This window comes from Danio rerio, chromosome 7, assembly GCF_049306965.1.
Source record: "Danio rerio strain Tuebingen ecotype United States chromosome 7, GRCz12tu, whole genome shotgun sequence".
In the NCBI taxonomy this organism is placed as follows: Eukaryota; Metazoa; Chordata; class Actinopteri; order Cypriniformes; family Danionidae; genus Danio; species Danio rerio.
The window spans coordinates 13,803,759-13,827,500 of NC_133182.1; the positions used below are offsets into that span (position 1 = coordinate 13,803,759).

General features: G+C 34.5%; 2 protein-coding genes across 12 annotated transcripts in view; one reads left to right on the top strand and one right to left on the bottom strand.

Moving 5' to 3' along the window:
- Window positions 1–374: 374 nt before the first annotated feature.
- On the bottom strand, window positions 375–16,238 carry si:cabz01068815.1. 11 transcript variants are annotated; one of them, XM_073907000.1, is made up of 8 exons: window positions 16,057–16,159; window positions 15,837–15,928; window positions 15,593–15,760; window positions 12,127–12,185; window positions 5,946–6,311; window positions 4,287–4,409; window positions 4,093–4,183; window positions 423–980 (listed from the first exon to the last, which is right to left on the bottom strand). In XM_073907000.1, exons 4-8 carry the CDS (start codon window positions 12,164–12,166, stop codon window positions 656–658), a joined length of 945 nt encoding a protein of 314 aa, XP_073763101.1. In that variant the 5' UTR covers window positions 12,167–12,185; window positions 15,593–15,760; window positions 15,837–15,928; window positions 16,057–16,159; the 3' UTR covers window positions 423–655. The 11 variants fall into 11 exon arrangements, with proteins under 11 accessions (NP_001373578.1, XP_073763101.1, XP_073763102.1 ...); XM_073907001.1 differs by having other exon boundaries at window positions 15,881–15,928; window positions 16,085–16,157; XM_073906998.1 differs by having other exon boundaries at window positions 16,085–16,157.
- The window catches only part of abhd2a (abhydrolase domain containing 2, acylglycerol lipase a), a 51,479-nt gene continuing 38,461 nt past the window's right edge, over window positions 10,725–23,742 (top strand). Inside the window, exons 1-2 of the mRNA XM_073906338.1 lie at window positions 10,725–10,807; window positions 19,886–20,127. The gene's annotated coding sequence lies outside the window, so the exon portion shown is untranslated. The remainder of the gene's footprint in view (window positions 10,808–19,885; window positions 20,128–23,742) is intronic.

Sequence of the window (23,742 nt, forward strand, 5' to 3'; positions counted from 1 at the left end):
TTTAAAATAGGCACTATTCTTGCAAATAAACGGCATAGTTACAATCTAAACAACTACATTTTCGACTAAAAAGCCTCAAAAGTATATTTTGTTGTCTAACAACAGTAATATTAGTTAAACTAGTGTCTGTTTGTTGCTGGCTGTATGTGGGCGAAGTAATACACAAAGGGTAAAGAGGCTGTGCCGGTGCTGATATTACTTAAATATATCACGGCTATCAACCAATCAGATCGGAGAACCAGACAGAACTGTTTTATTATATATAAACATATAACACATAATATATATATATATATATATATATATATATATATATATATATATATATATATATAAAGTAAAAAGATTTAACATACTAGGTTTTCTTTTCTTTTCATTAAAACAAGAAAAAATAGATGGTAGTCATCATGGTTATAAAAAAATTAAGTAAAAGAAAATGATTTATTGTTTTTTGGGCAGTGTACATTACCTGATGCTACATATAAAGTATATATTTTGGACTATGAAAACCAAGTGCAATAATCATGTTTAAAATAAATGTACATTGAAAAAGCTCCTTTGCTGTATATGAGGGGAAAACTGTTTCGCCCTCAGCTGTATTTCAACTCTAAAATAGTCAAAAATGTGAATCTCGACCACAAACAGTAGGACTAAACTAAAAGGCGATGGTCTCAGACGATGTTATTACGTGTGTTGTGTTTTGAGGGTCTTCATACGCCTCCTCGTTCCCTTTCAGGACGTCCTCTTCAGCTTGGCTCTCATCCGCAGGTTCAGGATAAAGAGTAGACACATTTCCGTCCCTCCAGGTCACCATGATTTCTCCCGGCTTAAGCTCGTCTGAGACTCCACTGTTGTGTGTTGTGTTGTGATGTGTTTTCTCTTCGTTGTTGTCAGTGATGATGACCTGCAGCTCTTCCGTTTCAGCTTTCACCTCTTTCACCTTTGTGGATGCTTTATATTTGGCTATTTGCTTCCTGTTCCTGAGTGGGAGACATACGGGAGATTTTTACTGTGTTCAATTTGGAAGAGTTCATTCATATGCCCTAATCCCTTCTTATGGTTCCTCTGAATAGATTATAGAATATGAATGAGCCCTTCTGAATTGAAAGCCATGTATTGACACCAAACAATGTTCCTTCTGCTTAAAAGGGACTTATTGTGCGCCTTTTTACAAGATGTAAAATAAGTCTCTAGTGTCCTTGGAGTGTGCATGTGAAGTTTCAGCTAAAAATACCACACAGATAATGTTTTAGAACTCCTTGAAACTGCCCAGTTTAGACTTTGATCCTAATTGTGCTGTTTTGGTGACTGTCGCTTTAAATTCAAATGAGATTATGCTCTTTGTCGCTGACATCATCTTCTGCCAACCCAGGCTCATTCTGAAAACGTAGTCCCGTGGACGTTTCTGGAGACCGTTAAATACGTCCCGGGATGTACATATTTTTGCAGTTTTTGTTTTCACGAATCCGCGAGAGGCCACTGTGTGCACTTTTTCGTATCTCAAATGTCTCTCGTGAGTGCCGTTCGCGCCTGCGGTGTTCTCGCATGAACCTACCAGAGGCCGCTGTCTGACTGAATGATTGACTTTGCGACCGGCCAATCGGCTGACCCACCATCCGCCTTCCCTAAACCCAACCAATTTTACTAATTGACCCGCCCGCCCACTCCTCTAAACCCAACTAACAATTTAGAAAAGCCATCCAGAAAAAGAAAAGCCCTCGTCTGATTTTTTTTTACCACATTTTCAGATTTCATCACATTTTCACCCTGTTATGAACTCGTTCACTTTATTTTTTGGATTCTGTTTTTGTCTTACCTGATTTCTAGAACCGTGCTTCCCCGGACTCGAACCTGGTCGCCGTGGTCAACTCCTCTCTGCATCTGAAGTCTGCCAACGCACATGATGAGCTGACTGGACAAACTGGTTGCAGCGGGAAAGCCCTCCACACGGAGGTAAGCGGTTAGCCGGTAAGAGCGTAAGGGAACAGCTTCATACCGCCCCGTAGCGTTCACTTAAAAAAAAATGAAATGCAGCCATTCGTACCTCCCGGGACGGTCTTCAGAAATGTCCACGGGACTACGTTTTCAGAATGAGCCTGGGTTGTCTTCAGCTGTAGAAGACTCTAATAACTGCTTCTCACTCAGGGCTGTTTATGCTAATGAATGAAAGATGATCACAAATGGGTGGGGCTTTCCTCCTCTGATGACACGTACAAAGGGAGGATGCCAATCAAAGTGTTTCTGCAGGCTGTCAATAATTGAATTTTAATGATGAGAGGCTGGTTATATTCACACACTGTTGCCACATGACTGTGTTTAAACCCCTTATGAAAGTGACTTTTGCATAGTAGGTCTGCTTTAAAGGTTCATAGTGTCCCTTCCGTTACAGTGCATCCGGAAAGTATTCATAGCGCTTCACTTTTTCCTCAATTTTTTATGTTACAGCCTTATTCCAAAATGGATTAAATTCATTTATTTCCCTCAAAATTCTACACACAATACCCCATAATGACAATGTGAACAAAGAGTTTTTGAAATTGCTGCCAATTTTTTTTAAAAATAAAAAAGCTGAAAAATCACATGTACATCAGTATTGGCAGCCTTTGCAGTGAAGCTCTAAATTGAGCTCAGGTACATTCTGTTTCACTGATCATTCTTGAGATGTTTCTGCAGCTTAATTGGAGTTCACCTGTGGTAAATTCAGCTGATTGGACATGATTTGAAAAGCCACACACCTGTCTATATAAGGTCCCAGGGTTGACAGTGCATGTCAAAGCATGAATCAAGCATGAAGACAAAGGAATTGTCTGTAAACCTCAGAGACAGGATTGTCTCAAGGCACAAGGCTGGGGAAGGTTACAGAAAAATTTCTGCTGCTCTGAAAGTTCCAATGAGCACAGTGGCCTCCATCATCTGTAAGTGAAAGATGTTTGGAACCACCAGGACTCTGCCTAGAGCTGACCGGCCATCTAAGCTGAGTGATGGAGAGAGAAGGGCCTTAGTCAGGGAAGTGTTCAATAACCAGATGGTCACTCTGTCTGAGCTCCAGCGTTCTTCTGTAGAGAGAAGAACAACCATCTGTGCAGCAATCCACTAATAAGACCTGTGTGGTACAAACTGAAGCCATTCCCACATGGAATTTGCCAAAAGGCATCTAAAAGACTCTCAGACCATAAGAAACAAAATTCTCGTCTGATGAGACTAAATTTGAACTCTTTGGAGTAAATGCCAGGCGTTACGTTTGGAGAAATCCAGGCACTGCTCATCACCAAGCTAAAACCATCCCTACAGTGAAGCATGGTGGTGGCAGCTTCATGCTGTGGGGATGTTTATCTGCAGCAGGAGCTGAAAGACTAGTCAGGATAGAGGGAAAGATGAATGCAGCAATTTGCAGAGACATCCTGAATGTAAACCTGCTTCAGAGAGCTCTTGACCTCAGACTGGGGCGACGGTTCATCTTCCAGCAGGACAATGACTCAAGCACACAGCCAAGATATCAATGGAGTGGCTTTACAGCTCAGTGAATGTCCTTGAGTGGCCCAGCCAGAACCCAGACCTAAATCCTATTGAACATCTCTGTAGAGATCTGAAAATGGCTGTAGACTGTTGCTTCCCATCCAGCCTGATAGAGCTTGAGAGGTACTGCAAAGAGGAATGGGCAAAAAATCCCAAAGACAGGTGTGCCAAGCTTGTGGCATCATATTCAAAAAGACTTAAGGCTGTAATTGCTGCCAAAGGTGCATCAACAAAGTATTGAGCAAAGGCTGTGAATGCTGATGTACATGTGATTTTTCAGGTTTTTTATTTTTAATAAATTTGCAACAATTTCAAAAACTCTTTGTTCACATTGTCATTATGGGGTATTGTGTGTAGAATGTTGAGGAAATAAATAGATTTAATCAATTTTGGAATAAGGCTGTAACATAAAAAATGTGGAAAAAGTCAAGCGCTATCAATACTTTCCAGATGCACTGTATAGTGTATATGTGTGTGTGTTTGGTGGGATTTGACTTTTTTTATACTATAAACATTTTTGTGATTGTGAACTTCACAAGGTTAGTTTGCTGGTTTGTGTAGGTCACTATTACTAACCTGTTACCCATCATGCCCATAACAATCAGCATAGCACCAATTAGAAGACCCAGAAAAGCAAATGCCAGCATGCCAAACTTCCACGGTGTCGCTGTGGAACAAGAGAGCATTAATGTGATGCACAATTTTATTTTTGATGCTTTTTAAAATTATGCAAACATTTGAAATATTAATATTAATCTGGGTACACTCACGGTCCTCAGTGCGGTAATACCACTGTAAAAACTTCATCTGTGCCTCTGTCATTCTCTGCTCAGGCGACGACGTTTCAGCAAAGTCAAACTCGTCTGTCTCTAAATCACTTTCCCTTCTGGATCCTGAGAATAATCAGGAAAAATCACATGTACTGTATATTGATGAAGGTTAGAGGAGTTTCTTTTCATATTGCAAACATGGGGCAGAAATAGCTTATCTATCTATCTATCTATCTATCTATCTATCTATCTATCTATCTATCTATCTATCTATCTATCTATCTATCTATCTATCTATCTATCTATCTATCTGTCTGTCTATCATCTATCTATCAACTGTTTTCTTATTCCATCCATCCATCCATCCATCCATCTATTTATCTATCTACTTTTTTCTCATTCCAATTGTCCATTTGTCCGTTCTTCTGTCTGTCTGTCTGTCTGTTTGTCTGTCCGTCCGTCCATTCATCCATTTATCTATCAACTTTTTTCTCATTCCAATTGTCCATCCGTCCATTCTTCTATCTATCTATCTATCTATCTATCTATCTATCTATCTATCTATCTATCTATCTATCTATCTATCTATCTATCTATCTATCTATCTATCTATCTGTGTATCATCTATCTATCTACTGTTTTCTCATTCCATCCATCCATCTATTTATCTATCTACTTTTTTCTCATTCCAATTGTCCATCCATCCATCCATCCATCCATCCATCCATCCATCCATCCATCCATCCATCCATCCATCCATCCATCCATCCATCCATCTATCTATCTATCTATCTATCTATCTATCTATCTATCTATCTATCTATCGTTTTCTTATTCTATTCATCCATCCATCCATCATCTCTGTCTCATAGCAACCATCCATCCATTAGTCCATCCATCTGTCCGTCTATCTATCGTTTTCTCATCCATCCATCTTTCAATGGTTCTATTGTTTTATTGTTGTAAAAACAGTGTGAGAGCTTTTTATCTTGATTGTTTGACATTTATCTTCATATAGTGATATTTATTTTAAATGAAATTATGAATAAATCCTTGCTCTTCTCAATGACTTTTTGGACATTTTTGATAAATAAGGGTGTCACAACAAAGGACAAGAAAACATAAAAAGTGGTTCCAAAAAAAGTTAAAAATGTAAAAAAAAAAAAAAGTCTAATACAAAAATGTAACGGGCTTCACAGGGGGCTTTAGTCATACGATCTTGAATGGTTGTTGTTAGAAGGGATACAGCTGTAGCCAGAGGTTAACAATAATTATTTATATTATTTATTAAATTATTCATTAATTGTATTTTATTAGGGTCTAAGCCTAAACCAAAACATCACATTAATGTAAAATCAATAATTTTACCTAATATTATTCATATTATTTATTAAATTACCCAATAAATGTTATTGGGTAAATAAAATTTATTAACACCTTCTTTATTAATTAATTTGATGGGTTTGAGCCAAACCTATTGGCTGTTTTTTTTATAAGGGGGAGGAGCTACTGTATGTTTCATCCTCCTTCATGTTTCAGTTGAGATTACGTCAAACATTGAAAGTCAAAAACCCATATGTCAACCAAAACACAACAATGCAGACAGCTTAACTATGGAATTTATTTTAAAAAATGTGTATCTGTTCATCTTCCACTCACTCAGTGTCTTCTGGCAGATGTCAGCTGTGTCCACAGATCTCCACATGTGTTGTCCTGCTCTGCTGAGTGTGATTTTTCCTCTCTCTGCGCTCAACACGAGGCCGTTCTTCAGGCCGATTAGCTGCTGATCTTTGCACCGCCATTGGATCTGTTCAGCAGACTCACAGCTGACGGTCCGAACGGGGTCGCTGTGGATGGCGGAGAGACACTTCAGAGAGCCTGCGTTCATCAGGAGCTGCTGGTCCGTCCACATCCACTGCTGCAGGACCGAATCCAGGCTGCAGGACTTTAACTGAAGCCCTTTGTCAGATGAGTCCTCCAGACACAGACCATCCCTGGAGCTGAACATCATGAAGCTGAGTGTGCCTTCAAATAAAAAAAAGCAACATTTAATACATTATAATGTTGACTTGTATACGATTTATTGCTTGCTTATCTTCCACATCATCTTTCTCGTAACTTGAGCACATCTTAAAGCACAGCCTTATTAAACTATACAACCCCAAATCAGAAAAGGCTGAGATAGGGAAAACGCAAATAAAAAGTAAAGTGGTGATTTCTAAATTTACTATGACTTGTATTTCAGTGAAGACTGTATTAACACAACATATTTCATATTTTGTCTGGTCAGCTTCATTTCATTTGTAAATTTTCATCCTTTCCAGTCATTCAGACCTGCAACATACTGCAAAATAAAAGTTGGGCAGGAGCAGTTTAGGGCTAATAATCAGGTAAATTGGTTAAATGGTGATGTGATTTGAAACAGGTGATGTCAACAGGTGATCGTAATTATGATTTGGTACAAAAGCAGCATCCAAGAAAGAAAGGTCTAGTCAAAGCACAGAATGTAATGAGATGTTTGCTGGGTAAAGACTGGGGAGCTGAAAGGGTTGCAATGAAAAAAAATGTATAATGGGTTAATAAGATCAGTACTGGATTATGGATGTATAGTATTTCAATCTGCTAATGCAAGTATGTTAAGGGAACTAGATAAAATTCAGTATAAGGCATTAAGATTAATAACAGGGGCTATAAGGTCTACCCCTACAGCAGCTCTTCAGATTGAAACTGGGGAAGTGCCACTAGAACTTAGGAGAATTCAATTGACAATGAACTATTGGGTCAATATAGAGGGTCATAACTTTGATCATCCAGTTAAGGAAGTGTTAAAACCCTGCTGGGAAAAAGAAAAGTCAGAAATCAAGAGTTTTGGGTGGATTGTTCATCAGTCCAACAGTACCTTGGTCAATTACTCCTGAATGGTTACTACCAAAACCCAACGTTGATGCATCATTGTTAAAGAGAAGAGATAAGAGTGCAGAGGGCAATTTTAATATTCAATTGCTCCAGAATGCAGCAGCACGAGTTGTCTTCAATGAACCTAAACGAGCACATGTCACTCCGCTGCTAGTCCGTTTGCACTGGCTGCCAGTTGCTGCTCGCATCAAATTCAAAACTCTAATGTTTGCCTACAAAGTGACTTCTGGCCTAGCACCTTCTTATCTGCACTCACTTCTGCAGATCTATGTGCCCTCCAGAAACTTGCGTTCTGTGAATGAACGTCGCCTCGTGGTTCCATCCCAAAGAGGGAAAAAATCACTTTCGCGAACGCTCACGCTCAATCTGCCCAGTTGGTGGAATGAACTCCCTAACTGCATCAGAACAGCAGAGTCACTCGCTATTTTCAAGAAACGACTAAAAACTCAACTATTTAGTCTCCACTTCACTTCCTAAGCTGCAATTGCCTCTTTGAATATCACACTAATTGTACAAAAAAAAAAAAAAAAAAAAAAAAACACTTCCCTTCTTAGACTTTACAGACCTGAAACTTGCCTTTAGTACTTATTCATTGTTGCTCTTAGTTGTGTAAATTGCTTCCTTGTCCTCATTTGTAAGTCGCTTTGGATAAAAGCGTCTGCTAAATGACTAAATGTAAATGTAAATGTAAATGTCAATTTGTGCAAATGTATCTTAAAGACAAATATTTTAATCATGTTTTAATATATACAGATGCATCTAAAGATGGTGGAAACAGAGTGGGGGTAGGATATTCAGTAATGGATTTTAGAATAAAAGTTATTAAAAGAATCTCAGATGATCTATCAGTTTATACTGGAGAAATGGTGGCAATACTAATGGCACTTCAATGGGTTGAAGAAAACAGACCATTAGAAGCACTGATATGTTCAGACTCAAATTCCTCAATGATGACGTTAGAGAGTGGACATTCTGAAAGCAGAAAAGATATACTGATCGAGATATTGCAAACACTATATCGCATTCAGATGATGGGATTAGATGTTAAGGTCTGTTGGGTTCCAGCGCATAGTGGAATAACAGGGAATGAGTTGGCAGACGAGGGCGCTAAAGAAGCTACAAGAAAATCAATTATAGACATGGAAATAAAATATAGTAAAAGTGAGATGGAGGTTTTAATCAAGCAACTTTTAAAAAAATAGGTGGCAAAAACAATGGGAGGAAGGAAAAAATGGTAGGTGGCTGTTTAATATACAAAGAAATGTGGATAAAGGAAGAATAACAAGTAGAAGTAGGAGGGAAGAGAGTATAATTTCAAGAATTAGATTTGGACATACAGGACTTAACAGTACATTGTACAAAATGAATCAACATCAGACTGGAAAATGTGATTATTGTGGGCAAGAAGAAACCGTGGAGCATGTTATTATGAAGTGTCCAAAATACAATAGGGAAAGGAGACTATTTTAAATTTGAAAAGAGTTAATATGAATTTTAATTTGTTTAAAATACTAAACAACAAGTCAGAAGAGGACAGTATAGAATTTTTAATTCTTTTTTAAAAAATGTCTAAATTAGATAAAAGAATATAGATATAAGTGGTGTAGGTTTTTTTTTTTTTTTTTTTTCTAAAGATGGATAGATAGTGGCGGTAATGCACTTAGAAGTTGTATGCCAACCGCCAATAAAACTCATGAGAAGAAGAAGAAGAAGAAAGGTCTAGTCCTTTAGGAGCAAAGATGGGCCGAGGATCTCCAGTTTGCCAACAAATATGTGAGAAAACTATTGTAAGTATTTAAAAAAAAACAATAGCAAGACATTTGGATATTTCATATTCAACAATGCATAACAACATTAAAAGATTCAAGGAATCTGGAGGAAATTCAGTCAGCAAATAACAAGGGAGCAAGCCTAAGCTGAACTACCGTGATCTCCGATCCATCAGGTGACACTGCCTCAAAAACCATTCATTTATAAGCGATATCTCCACATGGGCTCAGGACTACTTTGGCTAACCTTTGTCAAGTACCACAATTCGTAGTTAAATTCACTAATGCCACTGAAAACTGTACAGTGCCAAAAGGCAGCCCTATGTTAACAGTGTCCAGTTGTACCCTCGACTTTTCTGGGCTTGGAGGCATTTGGGATGGACCATCACACAGTGCGAACATGTACTGTGGATAGATAAATCAACATTTCAAGTATTTTTTGGGAGAAATGGACGCCATGTGTGCCAGATCATCCAGACAGATACCAGCAACAAGCTCAAAAGCCAGGCTCTGTCAAAGTATGGGTTTGTGTTAGTGCTCTTGGCAAAGGTAACTTTCCCATGCATATTTCAATAAAGACAATACACAATCGCATTCTGCACACATTACAAAGTCCTAGCTGCATACTTGAATGGCCTGCCTGCAGTCCCAACCTGTGTCCAATAGAGAATGTGTGGCACATTTTGCAGTGCAAAATGTGACAATAAAGACCCCGTACTGTTGCACACCTTAAGACTTGTTTGCAGGAAGAATGGGACAAAGTTACACCTGAAACATTTCATTACTTGTTGTCTTCAATCCCTAAACGCCTTTTAAAGTGTTGTGATAGGGAATGGCAACATTACAAAGTGGTAAATGCTTTACTGTATCAACTTGTTTTGAAATGTGTTGCAGGAACTAAAATTGGACCATGTGTTTATTTAGAAAAATAAATTCATGAGTAACACATTAAATAATGTCTGTTGAATTGTCTGCAATGAAATACAAGTCAAAGTTAATTTAGGAATCACTAATTTCTTATTTTATTTGCATTTTCCATACTGTCCCAACTTTTTCTGATTTAGGGTTGTATACTATAGTAAAGTAAATTTCTGATGTTAATATATATATATATATATATATATATATATATATATATATATATATATATATATATATATATATATATATATATACACACACACACACACACACACACACACACACACACAAACACTAATTAATTATAGTATTTACTTTAAATTACTATAGTGCTTTTATGTAGGTATGTAGCCTACAACTGTCTGCAGTTTTCTTTATATATTGCAAATATGTAAGTTGAAATACAAAAGAAAATACAAATGTTGTCATTTAACCTATAAATATCTGTTTATTTATGATTCCCATTCCTACCCTTCTCAACAATGGCAATTTTTCTTAAATATTTAATTGATTGATTGAAAATCATAATTATCCCACCAATTGTTGCTTTCTGAACTTATGTGTTGTCTAAAACATGAATATAAACGTGTATGAAACGGTTTTCAGCAAGTTACAGGCTTTTGCAGGAAATCGTTACCGCGTTTCGATTTTACTGTTTCCAATGCATATATTATTTAAATATATTTTTTTTATTTCTACTGTTTTAACTGGGTGGCAGGGTTCCCTAAACATGCAGGCGAGCACAGAAGGCCTATGCATATATCCTAGCAATAATTTATTCCTGGGAATATTATGCTGAGGTTAGCCTTAGTTTAACCTGCTTATTTGCGGTGTCGGACTCACTGATTGGATAAACGCAGCTCGCGACTCGTTGACTCCGGTTGAGCTTCCGAATGGACTTTTCGGACTGTAATGGTTGGAATTACTGGAATCTGCTTTAATACAAATTAATTTTTTTCTCAGTAGACGCTATAAATATATCTTTATTTACAACGAGCGGTGTCGTGACAGTCACATGTATATGAGGCTCTTGACCGACTGTCGGTGCTAAGCATTTTAGCCCGTCACAAGTTTGGTACTATTTGTTAGTCTTTTAAGTTACCCGGGGTAAGCGCGGTTTACAATGACTATAACTAGTGTGAAAACCCCTTTTGAGACATAAAAAAATCAATAATTGTTAAATATGTATTTTAATTAATACATTTTAGCCCCTTTCTATATTATTTATATAATTAAACATAATTAACTAGAAATGATTAAGAAACTTATTTTTTCAGTTGGCTAAAGAATAAGTCACTGTTGTGAAATGACTTGCCTAATCTACCTAACTTGCCTATAGGTAACTTAAACCTAGTCAAGTCTTTAAATTGCACTTTAAACTAAATACTAGTGTCTTTCAACATAACTATTAAATAGTATGGACTGTAATAAAGACAAAATAAATTTGCTATTATGTTTAATAAATTATTTTAGAAAAAGATGTCTTTGTTAAACAGCACTGGGGAAAAGTTTGTTAAGGGATCAGAAAAATATCAATCTGTAAACATGTTTTGAACTTTAAATGAGGAAAATAAACATGAGTTATGGATGTGACAAAAAAAAAAAGCCTGCGGGTTTACAGTATACAACTCTGTAGAAATTCTGCAAATTAAACTGCACAACCCAAAAGAAACAATGATAATCAAAAGGATAAATGTTGGCTCACTTTATATAAAAAAAAGATTTATTTTATTTAATATTTTCAGATTTATATGGAAAAAAGTGTTGTTATGTATGTGAGAGATGTGAAATTGCCACTTGTGTGACTTTGCTAAATTAAATAGTTTGAAAACATTGACAGATGCATTTTTGAGTATTTCTAAAGTACTGTAAAATACTTGCTTACCCAAAAAAACCCAGAAACAGTTTCCGTATTTTGGTTTTCCGTATTATTTCCGTATTAAAGAGCTAGTAATGCACTGAATGGAATAGTTGAAGTAAAAAAAAAAACTTAACTGATTTTGCATTGCTAAGAATTAACAATTTCAGAAAGAGGGTGAATCTCACAAAACATGTCCACGTCACATTTCACACCAATATCAAAATAGAGGGAAGCTGTATTTCCCAATTTCACTGTAGTACAAAATCATTGGCACCAACTGTACAGTACAAAATAACTTATTAGTAAAGCCCTGAAATGTTTTTGACAGGATTTGCAAGATTCATAAATTCATAAGATTAGGAGTATACTGTACCAGGCCACATAAGACATAATGCAATCCAGAACAGCAGCATCGCTCCTGTAAAACTGAGTCTGAAAGACAAAATGCAGATGTCCAAAACTTGTGTTAATATCAAATTAATATTACTAAAAAAAACCCAGCATATCAGGTTATCGTTGCGTTTTCATTTCTAAAGCGTCCTCCCTTAAACACTGTACACAACATGCAATGCTTGTACACGTCAGCTTGAATAAGGATATCATTGTGCAATGCCTGAAACTTTTCTAATGAGAGATTGAGATATCGTGCTCGACAAAAACCAGATGTCGAACCCCACCTCAGTGTTCATTTTTTTATGTAAGAAAATAAAATCACAATTTTGCATTTCAGGTATTTTGGGTTTTGCCACATCATTTAAAATATCCACTTATAAAACAGACATGTGGTTAAGTTGCTTTTTAAAACTAAAAACTAAAGATGTGTACTTATAGATTGCTTTTAATTAATAAAATGCTTTTTAACACTGCCTTACACATTTTACTTGCACGTCACACTTGCTGTATAAAAAACAACAACAGCAAAACCTTTAATATATGCATCGAAGTGTATTTTATTGAACTAAAATGTATTTTAACTAATACAGCGATAAGGAAACCTTTATTGTAGTTGCATTTAAGTTTAGATGGTTTCATACACACACGTGTACTTAAAAGTATGCTTAAATCCTGTAAAAATAGGCTAAATTAGTCCCAAGTACCATTAGTACAATGATATTAGTATCAGTTTCTATATACTTAAAATTAGATATACACTTTAACTGAATAAAAACACTTGAAATATGCAGTTTTTTGTAAATGTTTTAAAGTTGCTATTGTTAAATTTACATTTAAATATTTGTTTAATTTATTTTAATTGCTTTTAACCAAGAAAGTACATTGAATTAAACATGACATAATATGTAAAAGAATATAAAAGGCTTATTATATTACATATAATATGTGAAAGAAATACAATTATTGTTTTGTAAGGGTGTTAAAGTTGCCATCATCAATTTTACATTATCAATATTACATTTCTGTCAACTTGTTACTGAAAACAATTATTTTATTTATTTATTTTAATTGCTTTTGCCTCCACAAATAATCAAGAAAGTATACTGAATTAAATATGACATCTAATATGTAAAAGAATATATAATGCTCATTATGTTACATGTAATATGTAAAAGAATTATACTTCTTTTTTTAAGTGTTAAAGTTGCTATTGTTAATTTTACATCATCAAGATTATATTTCTGTGAACTTGTTACTGAAAAAATGTATTTATTTTAATTATTTTTAATAGATTTTGCCCTCCACAAATGACCAAGAAAGTGCATTGAATTAAATGTGTCATATAATATGTAATATATAATGCTTATTTTATCACATATAATTTGTGAATGAAATATTCTTATATTTTTGTAAGGCTGTTAAAGTTGTTAATTTTAATTTAATATTGTCTATATTAGATTTCTGTCAACTTGTTACTGAAAAAAAAAGTTATTTTATTTATTTTAATTACTTTTGCCTACCACAAATGACCAAGAAAGTGCATTGAATTAAATGACATATAATATGTAAAACAATATATAATGCTTATTATATTACGTATAATTTGTGAAAGAAATATACTTATTTTTTTGTAAATGTGTTAAAGTTGCTTTCGTCAGTTTTACATTATCAGTATTAGATTTCTGTCAACTTTCATTCATTCATTTTCTTGTCGGCTTAGTCCTTTTATTGATCTGGGGTCGCCACAGCGGAATGAACCGCCAATTTATCCAGCATTTGTTTTACACAGCGGATGCCCTTCTAGCTGCTACCCATCACTGGCAATTTTAATTTTTTTAATTGCTTTTTTCTTCCACAAATTACCAAGAAAGTGCATTTATTTACATGTGACAATGTAAAACAACATAAAAGGCTTATTATATTACATATAATATGTGAAAGAAATATACTTATTGTTTTGTAAGGGTGTTAAAGTTGCTTTCATCAATTTTACATTAACAATATTTCTGTGAACTTGTTACTGGAAAAAAATTATTTAATTAATTTATTTTAATTGCTTTTGCCTCCACAAATATCCAAGAAAATACATTGAATTAAATGTGTCATATAATATGCAAAACAATATATAATGCTTATTGTATTACATATAATTTGTGAAAGAAATATACTTATTTTTTTGTAAGGGTGTTAAAGTTGCTTTCATCAATTTTACATTAACAATATTTCTGTGAACTTGTTACTGGAAAAAAATTATTTAATTAATTTATTTTAATTGCTTTTGCCTCCACAAATATCCAAGAAAATACATTGAATTAAATGTGTCATATAATATGCAAAACAATATAGAATGCTTATTGTATTATATATAATATGTGAAAGAAATATACTTAATTTTTTGTAAGGGTGTTAAAGGTTCTAATATCAAGTTTACATTATCAATATTAGATTTCTGTTAGCTTGTTACTGAAAAGAAAAAGTTGTTTATTTTAGTTATTTTAATTGCTTTTTCCTCCCACAAATAACCAATACAGTACATTTAATTAAATGTGACATATAATATGTAAAACAATTTATAATGCTTATTTTATTACATATAATATGTGAATGAATTTTTTTTTTTTTTGTAAAGGTGTTAAAGTTGTTAATGCAAATTTCTGTAAACCTGTTACTAAAAAAAAGTTATTTTATTTATTTTAATTACTTTTGCCTTCCACAAATGACCAAGAAAGTACATGGAAATAAATGTGACATATAATATATAAAATAATATAAAAGGCTTATTTTAATAACTTATTATATTTGATAGAAATATACTTATTTTTTGTAAAGATGTTAAAGTTGCTATCGTTAATTTTACATGATCAATACTAGATTTCTGTCAACTTGTTGGTGAAAAAAAGTTATTTATTTTAATTATTTTATTTGCTTTTGCCTTCCTCAAATGACCAAGAAAGTTCATTAAATTAAATTACATATAATATGTAAAACAATATATAATGCTTATTATATTATGTATAACATGTGAAAGAAATATATATATATATATATATATATATATATATATATATATATATATATATATATATATATATATATATATATATATGTATATATATATATATATGTGTATATATATATATATATATGTATATATATATATATATATATATATATATATATATATATATATATATATATATATATATATATATTTCACATGTTCATATATATATATATATATATTATTTGTAAGGCTGTTAAAGTTTTGTCATTTGTACATTATCAATATTAGATTTTTTGTGAATTTGTTACTTTAAAAAAAATCTTTTGGATTTAATAAAAAATAAAATAAAAAAAAGATTCTGACTTCCACAAATAACCAGGAAAGCACATTAAATTAAATGTGACATAAATAAAATGTGAAAGAAATTAATTTTTAAATGTACCATTTTTTCCCAATAGAAGTGTCTCTGTAACAGAAATGACGAGAAATGATAGCAATCCTTATCAGTAACCCTTATCAAGACAGGAATAAACCCAACGGTGCAGTCCGATCACGCAGCTTCTGTATCATCTTCACTGATGCTTATTAATAAAAAATAAATTCAACTCACCTGCAGAAGAGCAGAGTTTCAGACATACACACTGAACAGAAAACAGAAAGAATGACTGCACATGGCAACACTTTACCACGGCAGAGAGTTTCCAAAGTTCAACTGGGAGGAGATACACACTCGTGCTATTCCTTTCTGTTTTATAATGCAGTTGGATTTCTTCATGAACTAGAAGAGAAGATTAATACAAAATTAGTAACTTATATTTTTTATATATTTATAGGTGATGTTAATATATATAGTTTTAGCTTATTAAATAAATCTTGAGATTATAATAATAGTGCATGTTTGTTTACATGCAGGAAATACTGTAATCTAGGCAACCTTGAGATAGAAAGAGGCAGTTAATGAATTAGCCTTTGCTAGATGGTGTTTAATATGCTCGCTTGTATGTTCTGTAAGGCTGTGCACCACTTTATATTTATTTTTTGCTCAGTGTTTGTACAGCCTCGCTCCAGCCTTGCCATGTTAGTACAGCAGAGAACAGATGAGGAGCACGCAATGTTTGACTCTTCGGTCAACTACCTGTCACATGTATGTGTGTGTGTTTGTTTGCACAGGCAGAGAGGTGGCTTTTATTTCTTTATCACAAGTTCTTGGAGGCGCTCGGGGTGAATAAACTAGGTGTCACTTTCATTGTTGCAGAAGTAAAGAGATAAAACTCATGAGTAACTGGAGTAACGCAATGCAGAGAGTAATTTTCCTTCTGTAAGACATTTATCATTTATTTCAATCCTTCACTCTAAAAAAAGAAAATACAGTGCATCTGGAAAGTGTTCATAGCGCTTCACTTTTTCCACATTTTTTTTATGTTAGAGCCTTATTCTAATATTGATTAACTTCATTTATTTCCTTAACATTCTACACACAATCTCCCATAATTACAATGTGAATGAAGGGTTTTTGAAATAGTTGCAAATTTATTAAAAAATAAAAAAGCTGAAAAATCACATGTACATCAGTTTTGACAGCCTTTACAGTGAAGCTCTAATATGAGCTCAGGCACATTCTGTTTCACTGACCATTCTTGAGATGTTTCAGCAGCTTGATTGGAGTTCACCTGTGGTAAATTCAGCTGATTGGACATGATTTGAAAAGCCACACACCTGTCTATATAAGGTCCCAGGGTTGACAGTGCATGTCAAAGCATGAATCAAGCATGAAGACAAAGGAATTGTCTGTAAACCTCAGAGACAGGATTGTCTTGAAGGTCAATGCTCGGGAAGGTTACAGAAAAATTTCTGCTGCTCTGAAAGTTCCAATGAGCACAGTGGCCTCCATCATCTGTAAGTGAAAGATGTTTGGAACCACCAGGACTCTTCCTAGAGCTGACCGGCCATCTAAGGCCGTACTCACACTAGGTACAGTTGCCTCGGACCGGGCCAAAGCACGCTTGCCCCCCCTCCCGTCTCCCCCGACGGCCCGCGCTCACACCACAAACGGGCTTCGGCACGCTTACGTCATCGCTGCTGGGCTGTTCAGTGAGAAGCGTTCTCTCACTTAGCAGCACAGTGGAGATTTCTGTAGTTATATTGTTTCATTCGTTTGATATGCTGTCAAATATTTTGCCAAACAGTCCTTAGGGATGCGGGGACACGCAGTCAGATATTTCGCCGAACAGATCCGCCACTTTTGGCGCTCATAAACAATCATAAAGCTCATGTGCTGCAGAAATTAGGAGGTCTGCTGAAGGCGCGCAGCTGTCATGAAGTTAGGAGTTTGCGTCTTTAATAAACGACGGCAGTTTGCGTTCACTGAACAGTAAGAATGATAAATAAATCCATATGTAACAGTCCCTTAAAAGTCACGTCTCACTTTCAGTTTCGGGCTTTGGCGCGTTTTGCACTCACACACAAGCGTACCGCGACAAAGCCCAAGTGAACCGCGCTCCGGCACACCTCTTCCAACCGGGCCAGGGCCGGCCAAGTGAACCGTGCTTGAGCCCGATTCAGCGCTCACACTTCTCAAACGATCCGGGAAACGGGCCTAAGCTTAGTGATCGGCACTCTGCTGCTAGTCGCTTAGATTAATTAAACATTTTAGCTAGGTTTTATTAGCACCAGTTGCCCAATTGCTATTCAATTATTACTATATATGTATATATATATATATATACATATATATATATATATATATATATATATATATATATATATATATATATATATATATATACATACATATATATATATATATATATATATATATATATATATATATATATATATATATATATATATATATATATATATATATATATATGTGTGTGTGTGTGTATATATATATATATATATATATATATATATATAATATATATATATATATATATATTAGGGCTGCTTGATTATGGCAAAAAATCATAATCACGATTATTTTGGTCATAATTGTAATCACAATTATTCAAAACGATTATCAGTTGAAGAATTTTGAATTTTTTAGTATATAAATATTTCCCAAATGATGTTTAACAAAGGAATTTTTCACAGTATTTCATATAATATTTTTTCTTCTGGAGAAAGGCTTATTTGTTTTATTTTGCCTAAAAGCAGGTTTAAATAATTTAAAATCTGTTTCAATAGCTCAATATTATTAGCCCATTTAAGTTGTATGTACCGCATGTCTTTGGACTGTGGAGGAAACCAGAGCACCCGGAGGAAACCCACGCGAAGGCAGGGACAACATACAAACTCAACACAGAAACGCCAACTGAGCCGAGGTTCGAACCAGCGACCTTCTTGCTGTGAGGCGACAGCACTACCTACTGTGCCACTGCCTCGCCCTTATATATATGTATATATATATATATATATATATATAGATAGATAGATAGATATTAATATCGATATGTATATGTTTGATTGTCTGCAGCAGAAACTACTGTTATACAATGACTTGACTATTTACCCTAATTAAGCTTTTGAATGTCACTTTAAGCTAAATACTAGTATCTTGAAAAATATCTAGTAAAATATAATGTGCTGTCAACAGCAAATATAAAATAAATCAGTTATTAGAAATGAGTTATTAAATCTGTTATGTTTAAACTGTAATTCTGTAATTCTTCAATGTAAGAAAAAAACTCACAAAAATCCTTCAGTCAAGAGCAGTGAGGGATTTTGTCCTTTTGTTGTTTGATTACTAATAAAAACAGGCGGCAGCAGGGATATTGCGCGCTGTCTCTTTAAGAATAGTGTGGCTCTGATATGGTTTCTCTTTCACGTGTCTTTTGATTCTCAACTCGTTTGTTTATTACACAACTGAGGGTTAATAAGAGTAATCACTAAACACCGCGCTCTGACACAAATGTGCATGTATCTGACCATTGCACTCGCATTAAGATGGTGTTAGATGTGTGTGTGCTCTGCTTATCTCCGTGCCTGTCCGAGGCTACTGCGCCACTGCTTCGCCCCTGTGTGTGTATATATATATATATATATATATATATATATAGCCCCCTGTTTATTTTTTCCCAATTTCTGTTGAACAGAGAGATTTTTTTCAACACATTTCTAAACAATAGTTTTAATAACTCATCTCTAATAACTGATTTTTTTTATCTTTGCCATGATGACAGTGAATAATATTTGACTAGATATTTTTCAGGACACTTCTATACACCTTAAAGTGACATTTAAAGGCTTAACTATATAGGTTAATTAGGTTAACTAGGCAGGTTATTAGGCAATTAATTGTATAATGATGGTTTGTTCTGTAGACAAATATACTGTAGAAAAATATATAGCTTAAAGGGGCTAATAATATTGACCTAATTATTATTTTTTAAATTAAAAAACTGTTTACCGTAAGTTATCCGTGCTGTTGTCCTTTTGGTCGTGTGACACTAGCGGGGTGTAGTGGCTGTTTACCAAATAGCAACAGAGTGTCGCCTCTTGGTGATTCTTAAAGTCGTTGCAAGAATCTATTTTCCCCCTAATTATTCTATGGGTTTATTAAAATTGACAACAGTTGCAGAAGAGACCCCAGGACGTCACTTTTTCTTCGTAACACGGTAATTAAATATACTGTGCATTTTTTTGTGTACTTGTGGCCATCCTACTTGTTACCGAAACAAATGGAAAAGAAACACTGTATCTTCAAATTGTGTTTTTCATTTGTGTTTTTCAGGTGCTGTAATATCCATGTGATATGCTAAGAGGAAACAGAACACTGGAAGGACACGATATGTGGTGCAATGGGGTTTTTTCAGTCAAAAGAAGGCCAAGCACACAGTAGTCTTCGCCAAATGACCTGAATTGCCATTACGAAGATAAACCTGTACAAAACCCCTCCCCCACAGCTTTGAAGACTGACGATAATCTGAGTGGAAGGCGGGGCCATTCTGAATGTTGCAGTTTGTTCATAGAAATGTGAGTAAACTTCGTTTATCTGTAGTCTTTGATAAATATTGCAAGATCAAATATAACTTCATGCCATTTCAACACTGTCTGTGATTTATCAAGGGATAGTTCACCCATAAATGGAAATTCTGTCATCATTTATTCACCCTAGATTCTGTTAAACACAAAAGAAGATATTTTGAAGAATGTTGGAAACCTGTAACCATTGACTTACATAGTAGAAAAAACAAATACTATGAAAGTCAATGGTTACAGGTTTGCATCGTTAAACATTCTATATTTGTCTGATTTTTAAGTCCTTTAAACTGATATCTGATATATCAATCGCATAAAGTAGCCTAAAATCGGATCTTGTTGACTCTTTTCTTAAGTAGGTTCTAGGATTTCATGTATTAGATTTCAAAACATCGGTCAGTCACCATGAACAGTTATATATTAATTATTTAATTAATTAATTAATTTATTTATTTATTAATTTATTTATTCACTTATTTATGTTTATTTGTTTATTAAAAATGTATTTATTTACTTGTTTATTTATTTATTATTTATTTATTTACCTCTATTTACTTATTTTATTTATTTATTTTTATTTTTATTTTTTTTATTTAGATGATTGTTTATTTACTTGATTATTTATTTATTTACTTATTTATTTATTAATTTTATTTATTTATTACTTTTTAAATGTATTCATTTACTTGTTTATTCATTATTTATTTATTTATTTGGTTGTTTATTTACTTGTATACTTATTTATTTATTTATTTGTTGACTTGTTTATTTATGTGTTTATTTACTTTATTTATTTAATTTTTACTTGTTTATTTTTTAGTTTTGTTATTTTAATTTAAATTTATTTCATTTATTTACTTGTTTATTTACTTATTTATAATTTATTTTATTTATTTTTGTTTTTATTGTTTTTATTTCAATTAATTACTTTTTATATTTTAATTATTTTTAGCTGTAGTTTTTGTTTAGATTTTATCATGATATTGAGCAATTTATTGGTTGTGACTTGTAGTCATTGATCTGTTATGTTAAATTAAAGAATTAAATGGGTTAAAGATGAGTCTTAACATATTAGTTTCTATTTGACTTTTAGTTGTATAAAAAATAATATATTTTTAATAATTAATATGCCCCCCCCCCTAACTTTTTATGTTTATGTGAATTATGGTCTATATATGATTTACAATTTATTTTTCGAGTATGTCCTGCCCTCTAGTGGTGCTTACAGGAGATGTTCCCACTAAATCTTTATTTTTTTCCTACTTTAAAAGCAATCAACAACCTTTTAGAATGTTTAGTCTGATCTTTTTAAAGAGATCAAACTTAAATTGATTCATTCATTGATTCATCACTTTATTCATCAGGGGTCAGCGTATCCCCTTCTAGCTGCAACCCAGTACTGGGAAACATCCATACACACTCATTCACACTCGTACACTATGGCCAATTTAGATCATTCAACTCACCTATACTGCATGTGTTTGGACTGTGGGGGAAACTGGAGCACCCGGATGAAATCCACGTCATCACGAGGAGAACATGCAAACTCCACACAGAAATGCCAACTGGCCCAGCCTGAACTCGAATCAGCAACCTTCTTGCTGTGAAGCAGACAGTGCTAATCACCGAGCCATAATGCACATCTATAAATATTTTATGTTATTTCACAAGGTGGAGCTATAGTTTGTGGCTAATAACAACAAATAACATCAAAGGCGGGAAATTCATGCTGCGTTTTCAGCTGTTGTTCTAAGCAAGATAAATATAGATCTCGCTATGAAACAACAGCACAAATCACCAGTCGAGAACACTAATGAACACATTAGCATAAAGTTACTTTGGAAAACTGATGTTTGTGGTCCAGAAGATAATAACAACATTGTTGATTGTCACCCAAGAGATATTCTCTCTCTGGCACTGGATGAGTGCAGATGTTGGGGAATAACATTCAGCTAAACTGCTGGAACTGTCATTATAATCAGTATAATTATGAACATTTTCTAGACTGTCTGGACAAAAAACGGATGTAAGTACATGTTACTAAAGATCTAAGAACATTTATTCCAAATTTTAAATGATAATACTGTATATACACTCACAGGCCACTTTGTTAGGTACACCTGTACAACTGCTTGTTAATGCAAATATCTAGTCAGCCAATTACATGGCAAAAACTCAGTGCATTTAGGCATGTAGACATGGTCAGAACGATCTGCTGCAGTTCAAAATGAGCATCAGAATGGAAAACAAAGTTGATTTAAGTAACTTTGAATGTGGCATGGTTGTTGATGCCAGACGGGCTGGTCTGAGAATTTCAGGAAACTGTTGATCTACTGGGATTTTCACGCACAACCATCTCTAAGGTTTACAGAGAATGGTCTAAAAAAGAGAAAATATCCAGTGAGCGGCAGTTCTGTGGATGCTAATGCCTTGTTGATGGCAGAGGTCAGAGGAGAATGGCCAGAATGGTTCCAGTTGATAGAAAGACAACAGTAACTCAAATAACCACTTGTTACAACTGAGGTCTGCAGAAGAGCATCTCTGAACACACAACACGTCCAACCTTGAGGCAGATGGGCTACAGCAGCAGAAGACCACACCGGGTGCCGCTTCTGTCAGCTAAGAACAGGAAACTGAGGCTACAATTCACACACGCTCACCAAAACTGGACAAGAGAAGATTGGAAAAACTAATCTGATGAGTGTCAATTTCAGCTACGACATTCGGATGTCAGCGTCAGAATTTGGTGTCAACAACATGAAAGCATGGATCTCTCCTCCCTTGTATCAACAGTTCAGGCTGGTGGTGGTGGTGTAATGGTGTAGGGGATATTTTTTGGCACACTTTGGGCCCATTAGTACCAAAGTAGCATCGTGTCAACGCCACAGCCTACCTGAGTATTGTTGCTGACCATGTCCATCCCTTATTGACCACAGTGTACCCATCTTCTGATGGCTACTTTCAGCAGGATAACGCACCATGTCATAAAGCGTGAATCATCTCAGACTGGTTTCTTGAACATATCAATAAGTTCACTGTACTCAAATGGCCTCCACAGTCACCAGATCCTCAATCCAATAGAGCATCTTTTGGGATGTGGTGAAATAAGAGATTCGCATCATGGATGTGGAACCTACAAATCTGCAGCAACTGCTATCAAGTCAATATGGACCAAAATCTCAGAGGAATATTTCCAGTACCTTGTTGAATCTATCCCACAGAGGATTAATGCAGTTCTGAAGGCAAAAGGGGGCTCTAGCGGTTCTATTAAGGTGTACCTTATAAAGTGGCCGGTGAGTGTATATTGTAGTATATTTAAAAAAATATTATTTGGTTAGAATATAAAAGGTTTTGTTCATTGTGATTAGCTTATTAAATTTTTCTGAAGTTAAAACATTGACATTAAGCTGTCTAAAATGAATACAAATATTAGAAAACTTTTGGGCTGCACAGTGACGCAGTGGGTAGCACGTTCGCCTCACCGCTAGAAGGTCGCTGGTTCAAGCTTCGGCTGGGTCAGTTGGCGTTTCTGTGTAGAGTTTGAATGTTCTCCCGGTGTTCCTGTGGGCTTCCTCCAGGTGCTCCGGTTTCCCCCACAAGTCCAAAAAC